At 43.0% G+C, this 18,509-nt stretch overlaps 1 protein-coding gene across 3 annotated transcripts in view; it reads left to right on the forward strand.

Annotated features, from left to right (window-relative positions):
* Window positions 1-18,509, forward strand: part of LRRC49 (leucine rich repeat containing 49) — a 1,030,711-nt gene that overhangs the window by 718,691 nt on the left and 293,511 nt on the right. For all 3 annotated transcript variants that reach the window (XM_078684608.1, XM_078684609.1, XM_078684610.1), the window contains one exon: window positions 2,887-2,970. In XM_078684608.1, coding sequence (XP_078540734.1) covers window positions 2,887-2,970 — 84 coding nt within the window. The remainder of the gene's footprint in view (window positions 1-2,886; window positions 2,971-18,509) is intronic.

Below are 18,509 nucleotides of genomic sequence, written 5' to 3' on the forward strand. Positions count from 1 at the left end.
AACACTTGGCATTCTCACATGGTTCACTGGGCTGGGACTATGAACTTTGGTTAATGTCACACGGACCCAACCAACTCTTTCTTATTAACGGGGTTTCACAGGTTTCCCCCCATTCTGAGTGGTACGCCCTTCATGTTGCGCACTCATAACACTACAGGCATCTACCATTAAAAAATTATAGGCATTTACGAATAAGATTTCAGAAATCCAACCTAAAATGAGATCAAGCAGAAAAGCTTTCAAAAAGTGCGGCACCAGCACATATCATTGCCTTACATCAATTGTCATCGAAAAGGACTCCATCATTTTACCTAGATGATCAAACCGAGAACAGGCAGGATTATCAGCATCTACATTTTTGACTATATGTATATGATTGTTTTATTATTCCTTCTGATTCTAAAATGGTTCTTAACAGACATCGGAGGTAAAGTGCAAGTGCATAAACGTAAGGCAGAACATATTCTACTTTAAGAAAACATACATACTTTAAACTCTAAGAGACACATAAAATATAGGTGTCTCTAACCTATACGCCTAAGAAAGCTTGCAAAGGCATTGAATAACAGATGATGTTCCCCTAACCTAACCTAAATGTAGTTCAAGACAAGCTGTCGAAATTTTCTCTGTTCAATCTAATTATGAAATGCATCAATAATTGTCCCTTCCTCTCTTAGAAACAGATAGAACACGGGCTCTCTTCCATGACTGCCATTCTTCCTGACTTTAGTACACCACTCATAACCTGGAATTCAGTTAATTTAATCTGAAAGAAAAAGACCAATTGGCATGAAGTCAGGCCATGACATTTTAGCTAAACAATATCCTACCTCACAATTTTGGTACACATTCTCTTTCCTATATTGCTCATCTCTACAGTTGAAGTCACCAGGTGAATAATGTCCCACCACTATCTTTCTTTCTTGGACAAAATCTCTGTCTTGAGAGTTACAAATATTGGAAAGTGTGAAGATGCCTCTGTTGCTGTCTTCAGAGGCATGCGCCATAATGGTGGCAACAATTTAAAATTCCTTTTTGGTTACTTGAGTGTCATTAACTTCATTCAGTGTATTTTTGGTAATAGAGCAAATCATGTATCACTGGTGACCCGCTTCTATCAATGTAAACATGATGGAATTCATAATAAACCCAGCAGTTTTGTCTTGATTGCGCATGCATCCGTCGCCTGTGGAGACATACACTACTTTGAATGATTATGTGCCATTAGTGGGCTGTGCTCAGCAATAACCTCTGACTCCTGCTAGATGTTATAAAACGCTATTGTATCCACCGAGCTTGGCATGCGGAACTCACAGGCTGCCGTTGAGAAGACCGTTTCCAGTCACATCAGGGAGGGACTGCCAGATGCAGCCGGAAGCCCTGCCTTCCTGCTACTGTACTCTCTCCTACTTGTTTGGTGTTACAGTCACCTGCTCTGTTCAGTTCTCTTTGCTTGCTGCCAGTGCCAGACCACTCCTGTGGGTAGCACAATTTAGAAATTGCTGTTCATCCCTTTGTTCATACAGTCTCAAAGTCTTAGCTTCTTTCAAGGGTTTCAGAATTCTCAGGGTCCCTACAGATAGCCTCAGAACCAGAATACGGAATAGTTACGTCTCCCCAGTCCATGGAAGTTTTTGATTTTTGAGAGGTGTCTTGCAGCGTTCAATCCAGTGGAGTTCACTTGTAACGGCCAGGCTAAGGGAAAGCCGAGCATACGGCAAACTCTAATACGTTTTTATGAATGACCTGATACAACAGGGGAATCCTTTCACCTAAATTGGCCGCTCACGTGACCACCACGTTAGGTGAAGGGATGTCCATGTGGTTCAGCAGCCAGGCCTTGCGAAATAGAAGTGCACAGCAGGCATCCTTTCACAAGTGCTGCTCCTACACACATGCTGTCTAACCATGCTGGAAGTGGCACTATCGGTAGCAAGTAAGACATGGGACTTCATTTTGTGGTGGACCGCTTTGCCCAGTCCCTCTTGGGGAGCTTGACACTGAAAACATGACCTGGGGCTTCTTAGACGTGAAGCCTCAAGCGGACTGCTTTTAGCCAAATCAGTAAGGCCAACAAAGGAAATGCACATATCTGTGAAATGCCATTGCTGCTCATATTTCACACAACCAGTGTAGAAGAGGGCTAATCCAATAGCAACCAAATGCTTAAAGCAGCCTGACCCAAAGCTCTTTTCTGTGTTGTGGTGATGACAAGAGATCTGGCGGACAACTAAATATGTCTCTAGCCAACCTAAAAATATACATGTTGACAGGTACCAGTAGTCAATTTCAAACTTCATATTGGGCAGGCAGATAACTTTTTGTGTTTCCCTAGGAGGTACTCGGATTGAAGTCATAATACATGAAATATGAAAATCTTCACTACCTACTTTTAAAAAGATGATTATGGTGTCAGTTTTTGGCAAATTATAGCATGATCTGCATCAGCTAAGTCAATCAGGAAATTGCGGAAGAGTAATTGTCTTTCTCAGTTGAAAATAATTTCCTGGAACGCTTAGATTGGCTGATGCTACGTTTACCCCCTCCAAACCTCCAATGACTTTAAAGTAATTAGATATGTCTGGCCGATGTCAGAGCCCTTTTGGCATTTGTGGCTGAGGATTTCCTAAAGGTAACCCTCTCTGACTTTGTTTAATAAAAACATATAGACTAACCACAATTCCCTGTAAACTTGCATCCTTGTCTTTTCTCTTGGCTTTTGTTCAAGGAATGTTTAAATTCAGACGAGGATTCCCCGAGGATGGCCATAAATCATTTAAGAGCTTTTAATTGATTCTTTACATGAACTGCAGACTGGAATATGTCCTAGACAAAGATATTGATTTTTTTAATTGTCTACATTATTCGTTTACAAACCTTTTCTAGGAAGAAGAACGGCGCACAGCATCAGTCCTGGCAAGAAAAGAGGAAGAAAAGAAGCGCGAAAGTCATAAGGTGGCATTAATGAAGGTATTTCTTACATTTTCTTTGTATGCACTTTGAACTAATTCAACGTTATTACCCAATTCTAATGGCAATGACATTGTCCAAAAGGAATGGAAAAGTACTTCTGTTTCCCATAGCTTTTAAAATAGCCTGACAAGGACTCCCTGTGAGACTTCATACTAGTGTTTTCAGTTAGCAGTGTTCGTAAATTATTGGCCAAAGTTCCTGAACAGTCTTAAAGAAAAAATGTTTTAAAAGGAACCCAAGTACTTGTAAAATTAATATATTGTCTGTTTACTGATCCTTTTGCAATAAGACCATTTATCTATGCTTAATCAAAGTCTTCCCCACTATAGCAATGAGGGAGAACTGATGTTACGTTAGTACTCAATTAAATCATAGCGTACCCCTAGCACACTTTCTAAGGAACTCTTCACACTTTTACACGGAAAATAGTGTTTTACCCGAGGGCTGAACAAATGTCCTGATTTAGATTTCTACGGACCTGGTCTCGCCCCCACTTTTTTGATGTTTTATCAGGCCACCTACAAGGCGGTCCACCCGTTCTATTTAGATGCTGGCGGCTCGACGGTCGAAAGACCGACAGGGGTGCCGCTGACTCCACCAGGTATGTTCATCTGTGTCAATGGCACACTAGACAAAAGTGGATGTCGGAGGGTGGACAGCCAGTTTGTCCGCCAGCCCAATCACGATGTGCCTCTCGCCGACGTGAGTGCGGTGGTAAAACCTCCAAACCTGAGATGGCGGTTTGGAAGAGATATAAGGCAGAAACTCACCTTTTCTCAATTTCACACTTCCTTTTCCGCCATGGACCCGATCTTCCAAGTCCTCCCCCAGCTGCTGCTGCTTCTTGATGATGGATAAAATCAACACCATCATGGATGCAATCGATGGTAATCTCCACTTTAACCTGTACATTTTTGATTTGTCTGTTAACATGTGCACTGGGCTTGTGCATTTTTAAATCTCTCTTATAAGCAGTACCATACCAATGTGTAATGCATATGTGTGTAGTGCTGACGTTTCCGAAATGTAGAGAAATACACCTGTATGCTTACATTGTATTTCTACATTTGGTGCAGGCTGCCTTCAAAAAAATTGACATTTGCATAAAAAAAGATATCAATCAAAAAGTCACCATACAGGTGTGTTTAACGAAATTTCGAAAATTGTCAAATCAAAAACATATGCATTACACATCATTGAGGTAGGTGCAATGTAACTTGATGTAGAAATTGCACTAGACAAGTTCAAAACATTTTCGTATTAATTACCTGTAAAATCAATGTCAGTCCCAAATTTGAATCATTCAACATTTCCATCTACTGCAAGTCCTGTATTGTATCCAAATTCAATAGTCAAATTGCTATGTGTTTTTTTTTTTTTTGCATAGTTTTATATAGCGCGAACTTGAACCGAACCGAATCAGTTATCAGAGCGCTTTACATAGCACCAGTTACGTTACATGAGGACACACTTTCATTTTAGGCACGGGGAGATTAAGTGATTTGCCCAGAATCACAGGGGTTTTTTGGCGTTGTTACCGAGACTCGAACCCAGATCCCCAGGTCCGAGGTGGAGCGCCTTAGCCGTTAGGCCAACCCCTCTCCCCATTCTTGCTTCTAATAATAATCAAGGTGAACTAAATACACCTGTAATAACGCTTCAAAAAATATTTTCAAATATCTATTTGATGGTGCAAGTGTATGTTATCATGATGAATGGCTGCACCTAAATACAAATGACCATCACATACATTTGAAACAGTTTATGCACTCAACAAAGTAAACCTCAGAAAATGTTTTTCCTGCCATAATGGGATAATAAAATGATGTACTTCACATTTTAGTCAGAAACATTGCTAGGAATCAAACAACTGCAAAGGAAAATTAATATTGGGACAAACCTGGTGAAATCAAAACAGTGGTTTATTAAACCAATGAGATACTTCTCTAAAAAAGAAATATAAGTTTACCAATAGAGTCTCTGGAGAAATACACTGTTGTGCTGTAGCACTAAACTTGCCATCTATTGAACTGCCAAGAACAACCTCCTCAGGTAGGGGCATCTAGTGGTCACAGAGCAGGCACCTCAATGATTTTCCTTGGGAGGAAGGGTTGGGTTAGGATGGGGTGGTCTTGGGTTTGGGAGGGGGAGTTTTTGGTTTGCAAGAGGTAGTTTTGGCTCTTGTAAGAGTGACTTGGTGTTTGGAAGAGGTGGGTTGGGCTGTGGAAGGGGTCAAGGCAGGAGCAAATAAAACAGCTTCACAGAGAAATTGGGCAAGAGGGTTGGGAGGCAGTTGGGCTTGGGAGGGTGTGGAAGTAGGTGATGTGCGTGTGTCTGTTGAAGTTGCTGGTGCATATGGGTCCGGTGTATGTCATGTAGGTTTGGGTGTGTGCACCTTCCTAGGCGTATGTGGTTCGGGTGAGTGTGAGCATTTGTTTTTTGAGGGTGTTGTTTCTGATGGATACATATGCCTGTGGATTCCTCACCTATTGAATTACCCCCTGCCCAGCATTCCACTGAAACTTTTCTCCATAGCTCTCCCATGTCGATGAGGACGTCACAATGGAACAGCTCCACACGTTATTCCACGTATCGTCATCGGAGCCATAAGAAGAACACGTCGGTGTGCTGACGTCAGTTCCCTTTTTTAGACGCCATCGACACGTAACGTTTTTTTCCAGGGCTCTCCATTTCTAGAGTTTCATTGTTGCAGGTTCTTCTGAAATTTTAGCAGTGACATGGCTGCCCAAAAGAAGTCTGGTTTTAAACCTTGCAGGGAATGTGAGCGTCATATGTCTATCACTGACACCCTGACCATTGTCTTTGGTGCCTCTCATCGGACCATAATAATTGTCCAAACAGTGGCTCTTGATCAATACTTATACACACAATAAAAACCCATAAAATGGGCATCAAACATATACCAAAATTAAAGAAAAAGAAGCAGATGGAAGAAGAGCTAAAAAACATAATATCAAAGGAAACCATGTACAATGTATAAATAGATTTAATCACCTCAATAAATCATTAAAACAGTTACACTCCTACGTAATATAAAATACAAGACATGTAAGGAAAATCAAAAGAACACAATAGCAGAGGAAACGACTTATACAACAATCAACACATTGAATAATTAAGGTATTGATGTCTTCAATGATTTAGGCCATGTTGTAGGCGTCGACGGCGTTTCAACCCCAGATGATTGTCGGGGTCATTATCAGGACAAAGAGCTTCAGGAGTGGGAAGCGACCACTTTGCACAAATTTCTGAATGAACAAAGAACATGTACATGGTATTGGTAAAAAAATAATTTAAATCAAAACAAGGTCTAACCTCGAGAGACACCCGAAGATGTGCACAAGAAAAATAGTGAATGAATCAAGAAAGAGAGGGAATCGTTAGTTTCCACTTAGGCCAAAAGTTTAGCATTTTTTTAAAAGGTTTAAAGAAACTTTTTTTTTTTTAAATCAAAGAAAAGGAAGAAAAAAGGATCCATGTCCAGAAGATTAAAAACAGAATGTGGCTAGTTCGAAAGAATAGTGCCCAGTAAGGATAAATAATGAAGTGAAGGGGTGAAAAACCTTACACAGGCTGTTCAGTATGGAACTTCTTATCTTCAGTATAAACCAGAAAGTAGGTTTATTTAGCTTTTTAAAGTTTAGCAAGAAGAACCAAGAGCTATGGAAAAATAAAAAAAATGAAAGAGAAAAGGAAACAATCAGATTCTCAAACATTCACAGGCAGAAAAAGAATCAATAAAGGACCAAAACTCATACCTGTAGCTATATATAAATTGAGAATAAAATATTCAATACAGGTCACGAAGAAATCAGCGAAGCCAAATTCAAATAGAAGGGAGCACAACAAAACATCCGAGCCTTCCTGGAGACTTTACGGTAAATAAGTAGGACCAGAGAAAGGAGGAAAAATAATTATACCCAAACTCAACTGGAAAAAATATACAAAGAAAATTCGTAGCCCGATATCATAGCAGGAGCTAAGGGCAAATAAAGTAAATGAGTGCTATGAAAACAAATCGCTAAATTGAAAAAAACGCCATCGAGGACTAAAACAAGCAATCAGAAACCAGCCCACTGAAAGGAATAACGAAGTGTCCACAGAGGCACGGTCATGTATAAATCAAGACGAAGGGTTCAAAGGACCACATCGTACACAGTGTTGCCACACTCGATTAGTGGGTAGCGAAACTGGGTAAAACTCAGTTGGGATAGGGATTAAATCAAAACGGTTACTTACTCGGGTAAGCCAAAAAATGAAAAAAATTAAAAACTTGCTAACTAGAAGATAGAATCAAATGACCACAGCTTAACAACGTGTCTCCACACGAAAAATAGTGAGAGGCAAAGTACAGGGTGGAATTTAACTCGGACCGACTAGTTACTATAAAGACAACAAATGAAAATAAACAAGGAGTGCCCCAACTTACTTGGCAAGGAGCTCGGCGTGTAAACTCCACCCGTCATCGATCGGCCTGAAATGCCGCGATAGACGTGAAAGCTCGCCCACGCTTTTTAAAGCGCGTGATCATAATCATGAAAAGAGGACAGGACGCTCCTTCAAAGAGACGGGTGAAGTAGAAAATTCCCGTAGTAAATCGAAAAAAGATAATTAAAAAAATGTATAATAACAGCTCAAACATTAATAAAAAATTAGTTGCCACACTATTATTTTAGACCAAATAACTTAGAGAAAGATAACTAAAAAAATGAAAAGAAAAAGAAAAATGCTAAGCGGCACGGCAGTCACGGCCATGTTGTATTAATTAGAAGGGTAAGAATTTTAGGAAAGAACCCATCACCATAAAATAATAACTATTACAGAACAGTCCCAATTGTCATGTTCAACATCATACGTTTCATTTTGGCCCAAAAGAATGCGTTTGGATAGGACCCAGCTGTTATTAATTACAAGATGGTGTATATTCGTCGGACCAGATAAGAATTTCTTTTTTTCAGCAATCAAGGCATATAAGCAATGGACTCATAAAATGAAGCTTGTGATGATTACAATACTTATCAGTCAGCATTATAGACTGCTCTTTTGGAAATATCAGCTCAATGGCTAAAAGCTTCAGTCAAGACAGTGTCCAAAGTTCTATGAGGACTGTACACATTTTTGAAAAAAATGTATATTCATAAAATACACCAATAAAATTCTTACATTTTTACTTATTCACATGTTAGCATCAAGTGATCTATAAGACGTTTACAGTTGAATTTTGACTGAGAGCCCATAAGCTTAAAATCCACAAAAGGAAATGTATAACGACCACAATCAAAAGAAAGAAAGGGTAACAAAGGTCTGGCTATGTAATTACAGTCATTTTATACATGTGAATCACCCAAGAGATAACCTCCATTAACAGATGTAAAACATTTATCAGCAAAATTGGACATATACTGTAGTGGAATAACCAACGAAATTCCCAAGGAAATATGTAACAATCACATAATGACAGCCAATAAACAGAATGAACAAAAACAGCATTGAAATTAATGCTCAGAGAACCCCTAACTAAAAAGTGTAGCTGTGCATTCTTCAAGACTGTTAATGTCCATTATTTATGCTATCACAGCGGAACATCCACCTACATTCTGCTTGGGCAAGTCTTCGAGAAATGTCACCACCTCGCGGGGGACTCTTTATCAATTCAATTACCTGCCAACGTAGTTCAGAAGGAGTATGGCCATACTACCGGAAATGTGTTACTAAGGAGGCATTTTCATTCAGGCATTTAATTCCACTTTTATGTTGAGATAATCGCGCCTTGATGCGTTGTGTGGTCTGACCAACATAGATCAGACCACATGGGCACCAAATAGCGTATTTCACATTTTGTGAATTACAATTTGTGTGGTCACGTAAATCAAATTTGACAGTGCCATGTGTGAATTGTTTGGTGTTCACCGTAGATTCACACATTAGACAATTGTTACAACGGAAATGTCCAACCATTTTATTAAGGCCCCATAAGGTAGTTAGATCCGGGGATGCCCTATTGGGTAAGGCAGCCCGAATAAGATGATCACGTATATTTTTTCCCCTCTTGAAGGAAAAAAGGGGCAACTCATTAGAAATCCCCACAGCCTGTATCAAAGGCCAATATCGTTTCACTATTTTGGTAATTTGATTACTCTTTGTACCGAAGGTAGTGACACTTGGTATTCGTGTAGAGATTTTGGGTGCACGGGGAATCAAAAGAAGTTCACGATGATTGTACCATGCCCTTTTAAGAGAACATTTAACAAGACGCCTCGGGTAGCCCCTGAATTCCAGCTTCTTAGCCAATATTTGGGCCTCTCTGAAGTAGTCCTCCCTAAATTGGCAGTTTCTGCGAAGAAGCAGGAACTGGCCAAAAGGGAGGCCATCCTTCATACCTCGTGGATGATGGCTGGTATATTCCAAGTGGGTATTTCTGGTCGTAGGTTTTGGTAAAAAGTTCAGTGGCCAACTGTCCATCATAAGGAAAAATAGTCAAATCCAAAAAATCAACGCTCTGATTACTGGCGTTGGAAGTGAATTTCAAATCAGGCGAGCGGGAATTAAGCCACACCAGAAAGTCTTGTAGACTAGAAGTGTCACCTGTCCAAACAAAAAAAATATCATCAATATAACGATGCCAATGGCGCACGTTATTGATGTATGGATTCATGTCAGAATTATAAATGAAAGTGCGTTCAAAAAAATCAACAAAAAGGATGGCAAAATTGGGGGCATAAGAAGCCCCCATAGACGTACCCTTGATCTGTAAATAAAAAACACCATCAAATTCAAAATAATTTTGTGTGAGTGAAATGGTTAGTAGTTGAATGAGAAAATCAGTAGGAACAGTGACAGGGCCTAAGCGATTGTCAAGGGCTAGTCGGATGACCTCAATCCCTTCCCTCTGTGGTATATTCGTATATAAGGATTCAATATCCAAACATACGAGTAACTCAGTCAGAGGGTCAAAGTCCATTTGTGCCAGTTGGCAAATAATGTCACCACGATCACGCACATAGCTGCGGGTGGCAGGTGCTAGCTCTTTAATAAAAACATCAATATAATTGCACAAAGGTTCAAGAACTGCCCCACAGCCGGACACTATGGGTCGGCCTCGTAGCTTCAAAACATCTTTATGAACCTTTGGCAATGTATATAGCACTGATGTAAGAGGTACTTTCGCATTAAAAAAATCAAATTCCTTAACACTGAGAAATCCAGCCCGTTTTTCTTCAGAAGTAACCAGCCGTATCTGTTTTTGTAAATCAGAGAGGGGATTCCTGCGGAGAATAGTTGTAATGATCAGTATTTGCCAATTGGCGATGAATTTATGATTTATACAGCTCTATTGGTTGTATAACAATCCCGCCCCCCTTGTCGGCCGGTTTTATGATTAGGTCTTTATTGGTTTTCAAAGAAATAAGCGCCTGTCTCTCCTGGAGACTGATATTATAAGGTATGTACTCAAATCCGGTATTTAGAGCAGTCACATCCCGCATGACCATAGATTCAAAAGCTAGCATTTCAGCAGGCATATGGACAGAGGGGGGATTAAAAGTGGAGGGAAGTCGTAAATTTGAAGGGTTAAAACTCATATTATCACCTTTATCCTTGAAAAAATACTTAAGCCGTAGCCTCCGAAAAAACTGCAATAGTTCAATTTGGGTGTCAAACAAACAGGTTTTGTCAGTCAATACAAAACTGAGACCCTTACTCAGCAAAGAACTTTCAACAGAAGATAATATGTGATCGGAGAGATTAAAAATTGGTATAGTATTCGGAGAGTTAATGTCAATCGTAGTGTCTACTATTGTGGGGGTCCCCACTGGTAGAATTTTCGGCGGTTTTGACATTCTCCCGCTTGAAAATTCCAATGTTGAGGTGGTGGAGGGCATGTTCTCCCCGTCCCCTCCCCCTGCCTTGTCCTCGCTGCCCTAAAAGAATGGGGTAGGTGGGCGTGGAAGGACCCTGTGCTGCACCAGTATTATTCTCATTTTCTTTGCATGAAGAGGCTGAAGACTCAGAGAAATTGATAGCAGTATTTCGACGAAAACGACCCCAGTTGTCTTTTGAGTTAAAATGTGTTTGTCTAGGTTGAGTAAAATAATCACGATTCAGATAGGGATGTGATTTAGTCTGGTCAAAAATGGCAATGTCCTTCTGAATCTTATTAGTTTTTTTGGTGCGCTCAATAGACTCAAATTCAGCAATGGTCTTATTGACTTTGTCTATTGCAGTTTTTGCATCTGCCACCACATTCCCTTCATTGAGTCTTTTCTCCAAATCAGCAATGATTTCAAGTTCGCCTTTACTATGCTCCATGGCTGTATCAATTCCATGTACTAGCCAGTGCCGGGAACAAGTCACGCCAATATGACTAAAGCCTTTCATAAACTTTGGGTCATTGGTGAAAGTGACCGGTACATTGCGGACCTGCAAGCCCATAGGTATGACATCTTTTTTTAGATATTCCGTCATCATTAGTGCATGTAAAGTGGTGCGAACGTGTTTCTTTCTACATTGCTCCAACTCATCCAGTAACGCTTGAGCTTCTGTTATAACAGGAGTTGATTGTGATGGTCCCAACAAAGATGGACCACTAGCAATTCTAGAAATGTACTCCTCAGAGTACAAAGGTAAAGTAACATTGGCCATTCTAAATATTACTCACTGCACCTTCAGGATTCAAGCAAGCCGGGCCGAAGACGGCTGTAATGCCAGAAACCGGTCCCCGGATGCTTGTTTCCTTTCCAGTAAAGAATTGGCTTGGTAGTTTGGTCTGCCCTGTTCCCATGATGCACTGGGCCAGGGACAGACTAATTTGCATGTAGCCAGGTTCTGAACTGGGATGGTGCAGTGAGCTAAAAAACGGTGATGGATCAAGCCCTGATCTTTTGACTGGGTAGGAGTGTTCTGCTTAATTCAGATATTCTGTCCATCACCACCCCCCTTTTTGAATAGTTTTGGCCACCACAAGTGTGGAAGGGTATGCTCAGATGTGAGTCCCTTGCTCACTGCACCATCAGGATTCAAGCAAGCCGGGCCGAAGACGGCTGTAATGCCAGCAACCGGTCCCCGGAAGCTTGTTTCCTTTCCAGTAAAGAATTGGCTTGGTAGTTTGGTCTGCCCTGTTCCCATGATGCACTGGGCCAGGGACAGACTAATTTGCATGTAGCCAGGCTCTGAAATGGGATGGTGCAGTGAGCTAAAAAACGGTGATGGATCAAGCCCTGATCTTTTGACTGGGTAGGAGTGTTCTGCTTAATTCAGATACTCTGTCCATCACCACCCCCCTTTTTGAATAGTTTTGTCCACCACAAGTGTGGAAGGGTATGCTCAGATGTGAGTCCCTTGCTCACTGCACCATCAGGATTCAAGCAAGCCGGGCCGAAGATGGCTGTAATGCCAGAAACCGGTCCCCGGAAGCTTGTTTCCTTTCCAGTAAAGAATTGGCTTGGTAGTTTGGTCTGCCCTGTTCCCATGATGCACTGGGCCAGGGACAGACTAATTTGCATGTAGCCAGGTTCTGAACTGGGATGGTGCAGTGAGCTAAAAAACTGTGATGGATCAAGCCCTGATCTTTTGACTGGGTAGGAGTGTTCTGCTTAATTCAGATACTCTGTCCATCACCACCCCCCTTTTTGAATATTCTAAATATTAGTCAATGTCAAGGCAATAAAGCCCTCACAGCTAGGCGGCTGTACTGTAAACGTTTTCAACACACAGGGGCAACCCTAGTCTCATCGGACCATGACGTCGAGGGATGTTCGATATGCAGGTGCATGAATCCGAAGGCCCTGGATGAGAGGGAGGCCAAGCTGTTTATGGCCAGGGCGAAGAAAAAGAAAAGGGGCCGGAGAAGGACAAGATCCAAGTCCAACCTCTAAGTTGTCGAGGAAGCAAAAGAAGCAGCAGCATCATGGATACAGACGTCGTTCGTCTAAGGATAAATCACAGAAGTCGGGGTCCCCGGTACTCCGGCGTCACCGCAAGGATGAGGCCTCACCTTCCCTCTACACCTCAGGTGACTCTGGCCCACTCTCCGGCTCCAAGAGTCTCTCCAGCGCCCAGAGAAGCAGCGCATTCACCTCCGGCCTCTCCATCCCCAGCTCCAGTGGCGCTGCAACAGGAGCCAGTCAGACAGCCTCCTCGAGCTGTCTCTGAACCGCCAGTACCGGATCCATACCCACTCTTTCCTGCTCCAGGTGCGGATCCTAAGCTTTGCTTGAATGCGATGTTCGTCATGTTTGCCAGGTCGGTTAACCCTGCTGGTGCACCTGTGGTCCCCATGGGGCCGCTTTCTTACAAGCTTGGAGGTTTGCCACCTCATTTTGCACAGGCGCATTCATGCCTTTTATGCTGATGACATAGGAGAATTGGCCTCTCCCGACGCCGCAGTTCTCAACGCCGGTACAATCCCTCGAGGGAAGAGTGTAGTTGGAGTCCTCTCCTGCGCAGTCTGGCTCATGCTCTGCCGCCAACTCGGCCTCACCCGGCGCCTTCAGCTAATCCTGTGGAGCCTCCATCGACGCTGGTCCCGAAGTTGCCGGCCCACCGATGCCGGTACCTAGGATGAGATCCAGAAGGAAGGCACAGAGACTGCTGGAGGAAGAAGAATATCAGGAGCAGCAGGCAGAGGCTAAAGAGGGGGAAATTATTGACCCCCTGCAGGAATTTGAGGGACTGCAGGAGGCTAGTGGTTTGGACACATCTTCAGAGTGGGAGCTCTCTTCACTGAGAGGCCTTCCATCGCAGGAGGTCTCCTCTTACCATTCTATAATACGAAAGGCAACTGATCTGCTGGACTTGCCGTTACCTACTGCAGAGCTTAAGTTCAATATTTTAACAGACGTTCTTCATTTACCTTCTTCTGTATCGGAACCTCTGCTTCCCTTTATTGAGACTTTGACTGAGAACATTATAGAGGTATGGCAGAATCCAATGACTGCCACTGCTGTGTCCAGATCAGTTGCAAGGAGATATAAGGTAGCGCCTGGAGATCCAGCTTTCCTTTGAACACACCCATCTCCTCAGAGCTTAGTAGTCCAGTCATCATGCTCTACTAAGCACTCTAAAGGTTCTTCCCATCCACGCCGGGAGATAGAGAATATAAGAGGATGGAGCAAATGGCTAAAAAGGGGTTTTCTTCAGCCAGTGTGACTCTGAAATCCACGAATGCGACGTGTCTGTTGGGTCACGATATCCACGCTCTGATGGATTCTGCAAAGGAGGTGATCCCTAAGCTGCCAGAGGACGTTCAGGGCCATTTTGCGTATGTTCTGTCGGACACTGAAGCTGCAGCCCATCAAGTCATACAGTCAGGGTTTGATACTGCAGACTCTGTTCCTTGAGTTATGGGCTCCTCAGTGGCTACCAGGAGGCATGCCTGGGTAAGGTAGTCTGGGTTTTCATCTAATGTACAGGCCACCCTATTGGACTTGCCTTTTGATGGTCTCGTCTCTTTGGTACCATAGCAGACTCGGCGCTACAGCTCTGTAAAGATAGAAGAGCCACTGCGAGATCGTTGGGTCTCCAGTCCCAGCCCAGAGGTTTTGGGTACCGCAGATTTCGGGCGTTTGGCAAGACTCTTTCCTTTCGGGGCAGAAGCAGCAGCAACAGGAGAACCCTCTGTCTAGGTCGTACAGAGGAAAAGATAGAGGCTGCCTTCGAGGCACAGTTCAGCAGCAAGTCTCCTCCTCTCCCATTCCCCCAACTGATACCACAAGGCAGCAGCTCTAGATCCTCCATTCTAGAGCATGTTAGTCCCATGGGATGTCGGGTGTCCCATTTTCTATGAAATTGGTGATCTGTTACATTAGATCTCTGGGTTTTGGATCTCATACAAAATAGGTATGCTCTTCCTTTCCGGGAGTTCCCCCCCCTCCCCCCTTGCCAGGGCTGGTGCTTAGAGGAAAAACCTGAGTCTTCTGTATCAGGAGGTCCAGTCTTTGCTACAGTTCCGGAGCAGGAAAGAGGTCAAGGATGCTACTCCTGATACTTCCTCATCCACAAAAAGGATGGGCGATTGAGGCCGATCCTAGACCTCAGTATCTTTACTTTGTACCTCAAGGGTCAAGATGTTGACCCTGGCTCAGGTTCTTCTGGCACTGCAGTGGAAAGAGTGGATGGTGTGGATCGGTTTTCAAGATGTGTATTTTCACATTCCCAGCCTGAAATTGTATCAGAAGTAACTATTTTACTGTGGGATATCACCACTTCCCGTTTGCGGTGCTCCAGTTCGGTCTTACATCCGCTCCACGAGTCTTTACAAAGGTGATGGCGGTGGTAGCAGCGCATCTCAGGAGTTCGGGGATTCCTGTTTTTCCCTATCTGGATGACTGGCTGATTAAAGCAAAGTCACCATAGATTGTGCTGCTTCATCTGCAAGTAGCAACACGTCTGTTGTTTGACTTGGGTTTTTTGATAAACGTACCCAAATCTCACCTGGTGCCCTCTCAGCGCAGCCTGTTCGTAGGGGCAATGCTGTGAATCGTGCCTTTCCGCCTCCACAGAGGATTCTAGACATCCAGGCTATGATTCCAATTTATCAGAATGGAGCGGCTGTTCCAGTCCGGAAGGTATTGTGCCTGCTTGGTCTGTTCGCTTTCTGCATACTGTTGGTTAACCATGCACGCTGGCACAGCAGTGCCTAGCTGCACAGTGGTCTCAGACAAAGGGTCTGTGTGAGGATCTAGTTTTGATTTAGGGCCGTACACATCGCTCTTTGCAGTGGTGGACTGCCATCAACTTGTTATAGGGCCAGTTTTGTAAGAGACCATCACTACAGATGCCTCTCTCACCAAAAGGGGAGCGCATCTCAGAGATCTCAAAATCTGGGGATTGTGGATGCCTGCTCCTCAGGGTCTCTACATCAACCACCTAGAATTGCTGGCTATTCAATTTGCTCTTCAAACATTTCTTCTACTCATTCACAACAAGTATGTGCTAGTCCGTACAGGTAAAACCAAGGTCATGTTTTTCCTACAAAAGCAAGATGACATGCACTCACCTTCAGTTGTCTGCTCTAGCCCAACACATCTGGAAGTGGGCTATTCATCACAAGATGCAGTTGGTCATACAGTACATTCAGGGTCTGGATAATGACTTGGCTGACTTGCTCAACAGGACGTATTAACAAGTCTACGAGTGGGAACTTCACTCCCAGACCCTACTCATTTGCTTACAGTGGTGGGGTTCCTCACATAGATTAGTTTCCCTCCGCTGAAAATGCAAAGTGCCCAAACTTTGCTGCCAGATTAACACCCATGGTTCATGGGCAATGCACTACAGATGAACAGGTCACAGTTATTTGCCTATGCTTTTCCGCCTCTCCCGTTCCTGCTATTTGTAGTTCGCAAGCTGAGGCAGACTTCACTCACCCTCATTATGGAAGCCCCAACCTGGGTGCAACAGCTTTGGTACTCGACTCTGCTGGAACTCTCCCTGGCTCCTCACAAGAAGCTTCCCAACAGGCCAGACCTTTTCACGCAAAACCAAGGGGCACTCCCGCACCCTGATCCTCAGCAGCTCAATCTTCTGATTTGGCTCCTGAGGTCATGGTTATCTCAAAATATCAGAAGAATTTATGTCCATTCTTCATGAAGGTCGCAGACCTGCTACCAGGCCTTCTGCTTGGCCAAATGGAAGTGTTTTTTTGCACTGCTGCATTCCAAAACATATTTATCCTCTCACACCATCAGTACAAGACATTGTCTATTACATCCTTCACCCTCAAAAGTCATGCCTTGCCTAAACCTTCATTCAGTTACATTTGGCTGTTGAGTTTGCTTACCTACAAAATAGGCAGCACACTTCCCTCTTCAGGATACTGGTCATTAAGGCCTTTATTGAAGGATTTAAGTGGGTTATACCTCCTTGAAATCCCCTTCTCCGGTATGGAATCTCAACATCGTCCTAGGCTCATGGGCACTTTTTTCTACCCTTGCCTGTTTAAATTTCTATCATGGAAGGTAGCCTCATTTGTAGCATTTACTTCCCTTAGTCGAATCAGTGAGATGCACGCTCACCTTACAGGAGCCGTTCTTCCAAGTTCATCCCGATAGGGTGGTCCTCAAAACCAGCCCCAAATTTCTCCCTAAGGTTGTTTCCACTTTGCATTTCAATCAAACCATTGAGTTGCCAGTTTTCTTTCCACCTCCATAGTCTGTAGCAGAACGCACCGTGCATACCTAAGATGTCATAATAGCATTAATATATAATGTGGATAGAACAAAACTGTTTCGTAAGACACAACAACTTTTTTAGGCCTACTCTGAGCCACACAATGGGCTAGCCATTTACAAAGCAAGAATTACTCGTTGGCTTGTCATGTGTATTCAAACTTGTTATGCCAAAGCTAAAAGACCCTTACCTGTCCCCCGAAACCCTATTCCACTCGCAAAAAAGGTGCTTCAATTTCTTTCTTGGGGAATACACCAATAGCTGATATATGTAAGGCAGCTACTTGGTCTGCTCCTCAAATTTTTACTAAACATTATTTTGTGGATGTCCTGGCTAGACAACAAGCTACAGTTGGCCAGGCTGTCTTATGCACACTGTTTCAATCTTCTGCAACCAACATCCTCAGGTTAAGCCACTGCTTTTTGTGGAGGACTGCTATACAGTCTATACACAGCAAATGTATCTACAGCTACACATTGCATGAACGGAAAATGGTACCCTGTAACCATCTGTCGTGGCATGTAGTACTGTAGATTCATATGCACCCACTCTCCTCAATGGTCACCCGAGGTAAGTTGCAAGTACTCTTACCTTTAATTCTTTATTTCTCATGGTCATCTCTACAGTACCTATATGCTCCATCGACATCCTCTCCCTCCGGGAAGAAGAGCAATCTGACTATGGTGCTGATTCACATGTGCATTGTCTACACTTTGTGGAGTCTCCACTCCTTGTAACTCGGAAAGACTTCTTCAAACAAAAACAAGTTGCACCTTTGAGCCCAACAGTGACAGGAGTATGCACAGCATGTGAATCTACAGCACTACATACCATGATCATATGCTTATAGGGTAAGTAAAAATGTTCTTGTGAATCGTGGTCACCCACAACAGGAAAGAAATACAACACGATCTTTTGGATTCATTAAATTCTCTTTAAATATATACATTCAATTTTAACAATAGACAAAGTAGTGCCCTATGGGGAAATTCAAGAAATTATCAGCATTCTTGTGAGTTTGAAAGGGTGGTATCTCAGCTGCAGTTATGTCAGACAGGAGAAGAGACTATTCAAGGGCCCTGAAGGCTTCTCATTGTATTGGATCTAATACTTGACTGGCTTAGCTTTGATCTTACTTACTCTTTAGCCTTTATGATCATACTTACTCTTTAGCCTTTAAAAGCAAAGCTGGGGTGACTGACTCCCAGCCAAACTATCCTTGTGGAAGTGAGCTTGCTCTGTTATTGACTTGTCTCCACCTCTACAGATCTTTCCAAAGTAAGCCTGCCATGCTCCTGACAACTCCTCAGCCCTAGATTTCGCCTTATTAGAAGTCAGTCTGCCACGTC

Source organism: Lissotriton helveticus, chromosome 3_2 (assembly GCF_964261635.1).
Source record: "Lissotriton helveticus chromosome 3_2, aLisHel1.1, whole genome shotgun sequence".
In the NCBI taxonomy this organism is placed as follows: Eukaryota; Metazoa; Chordata; class Amphibia; order Caudata; family Salamandridae; genus Lissotriton; species Lissotriton helveticus.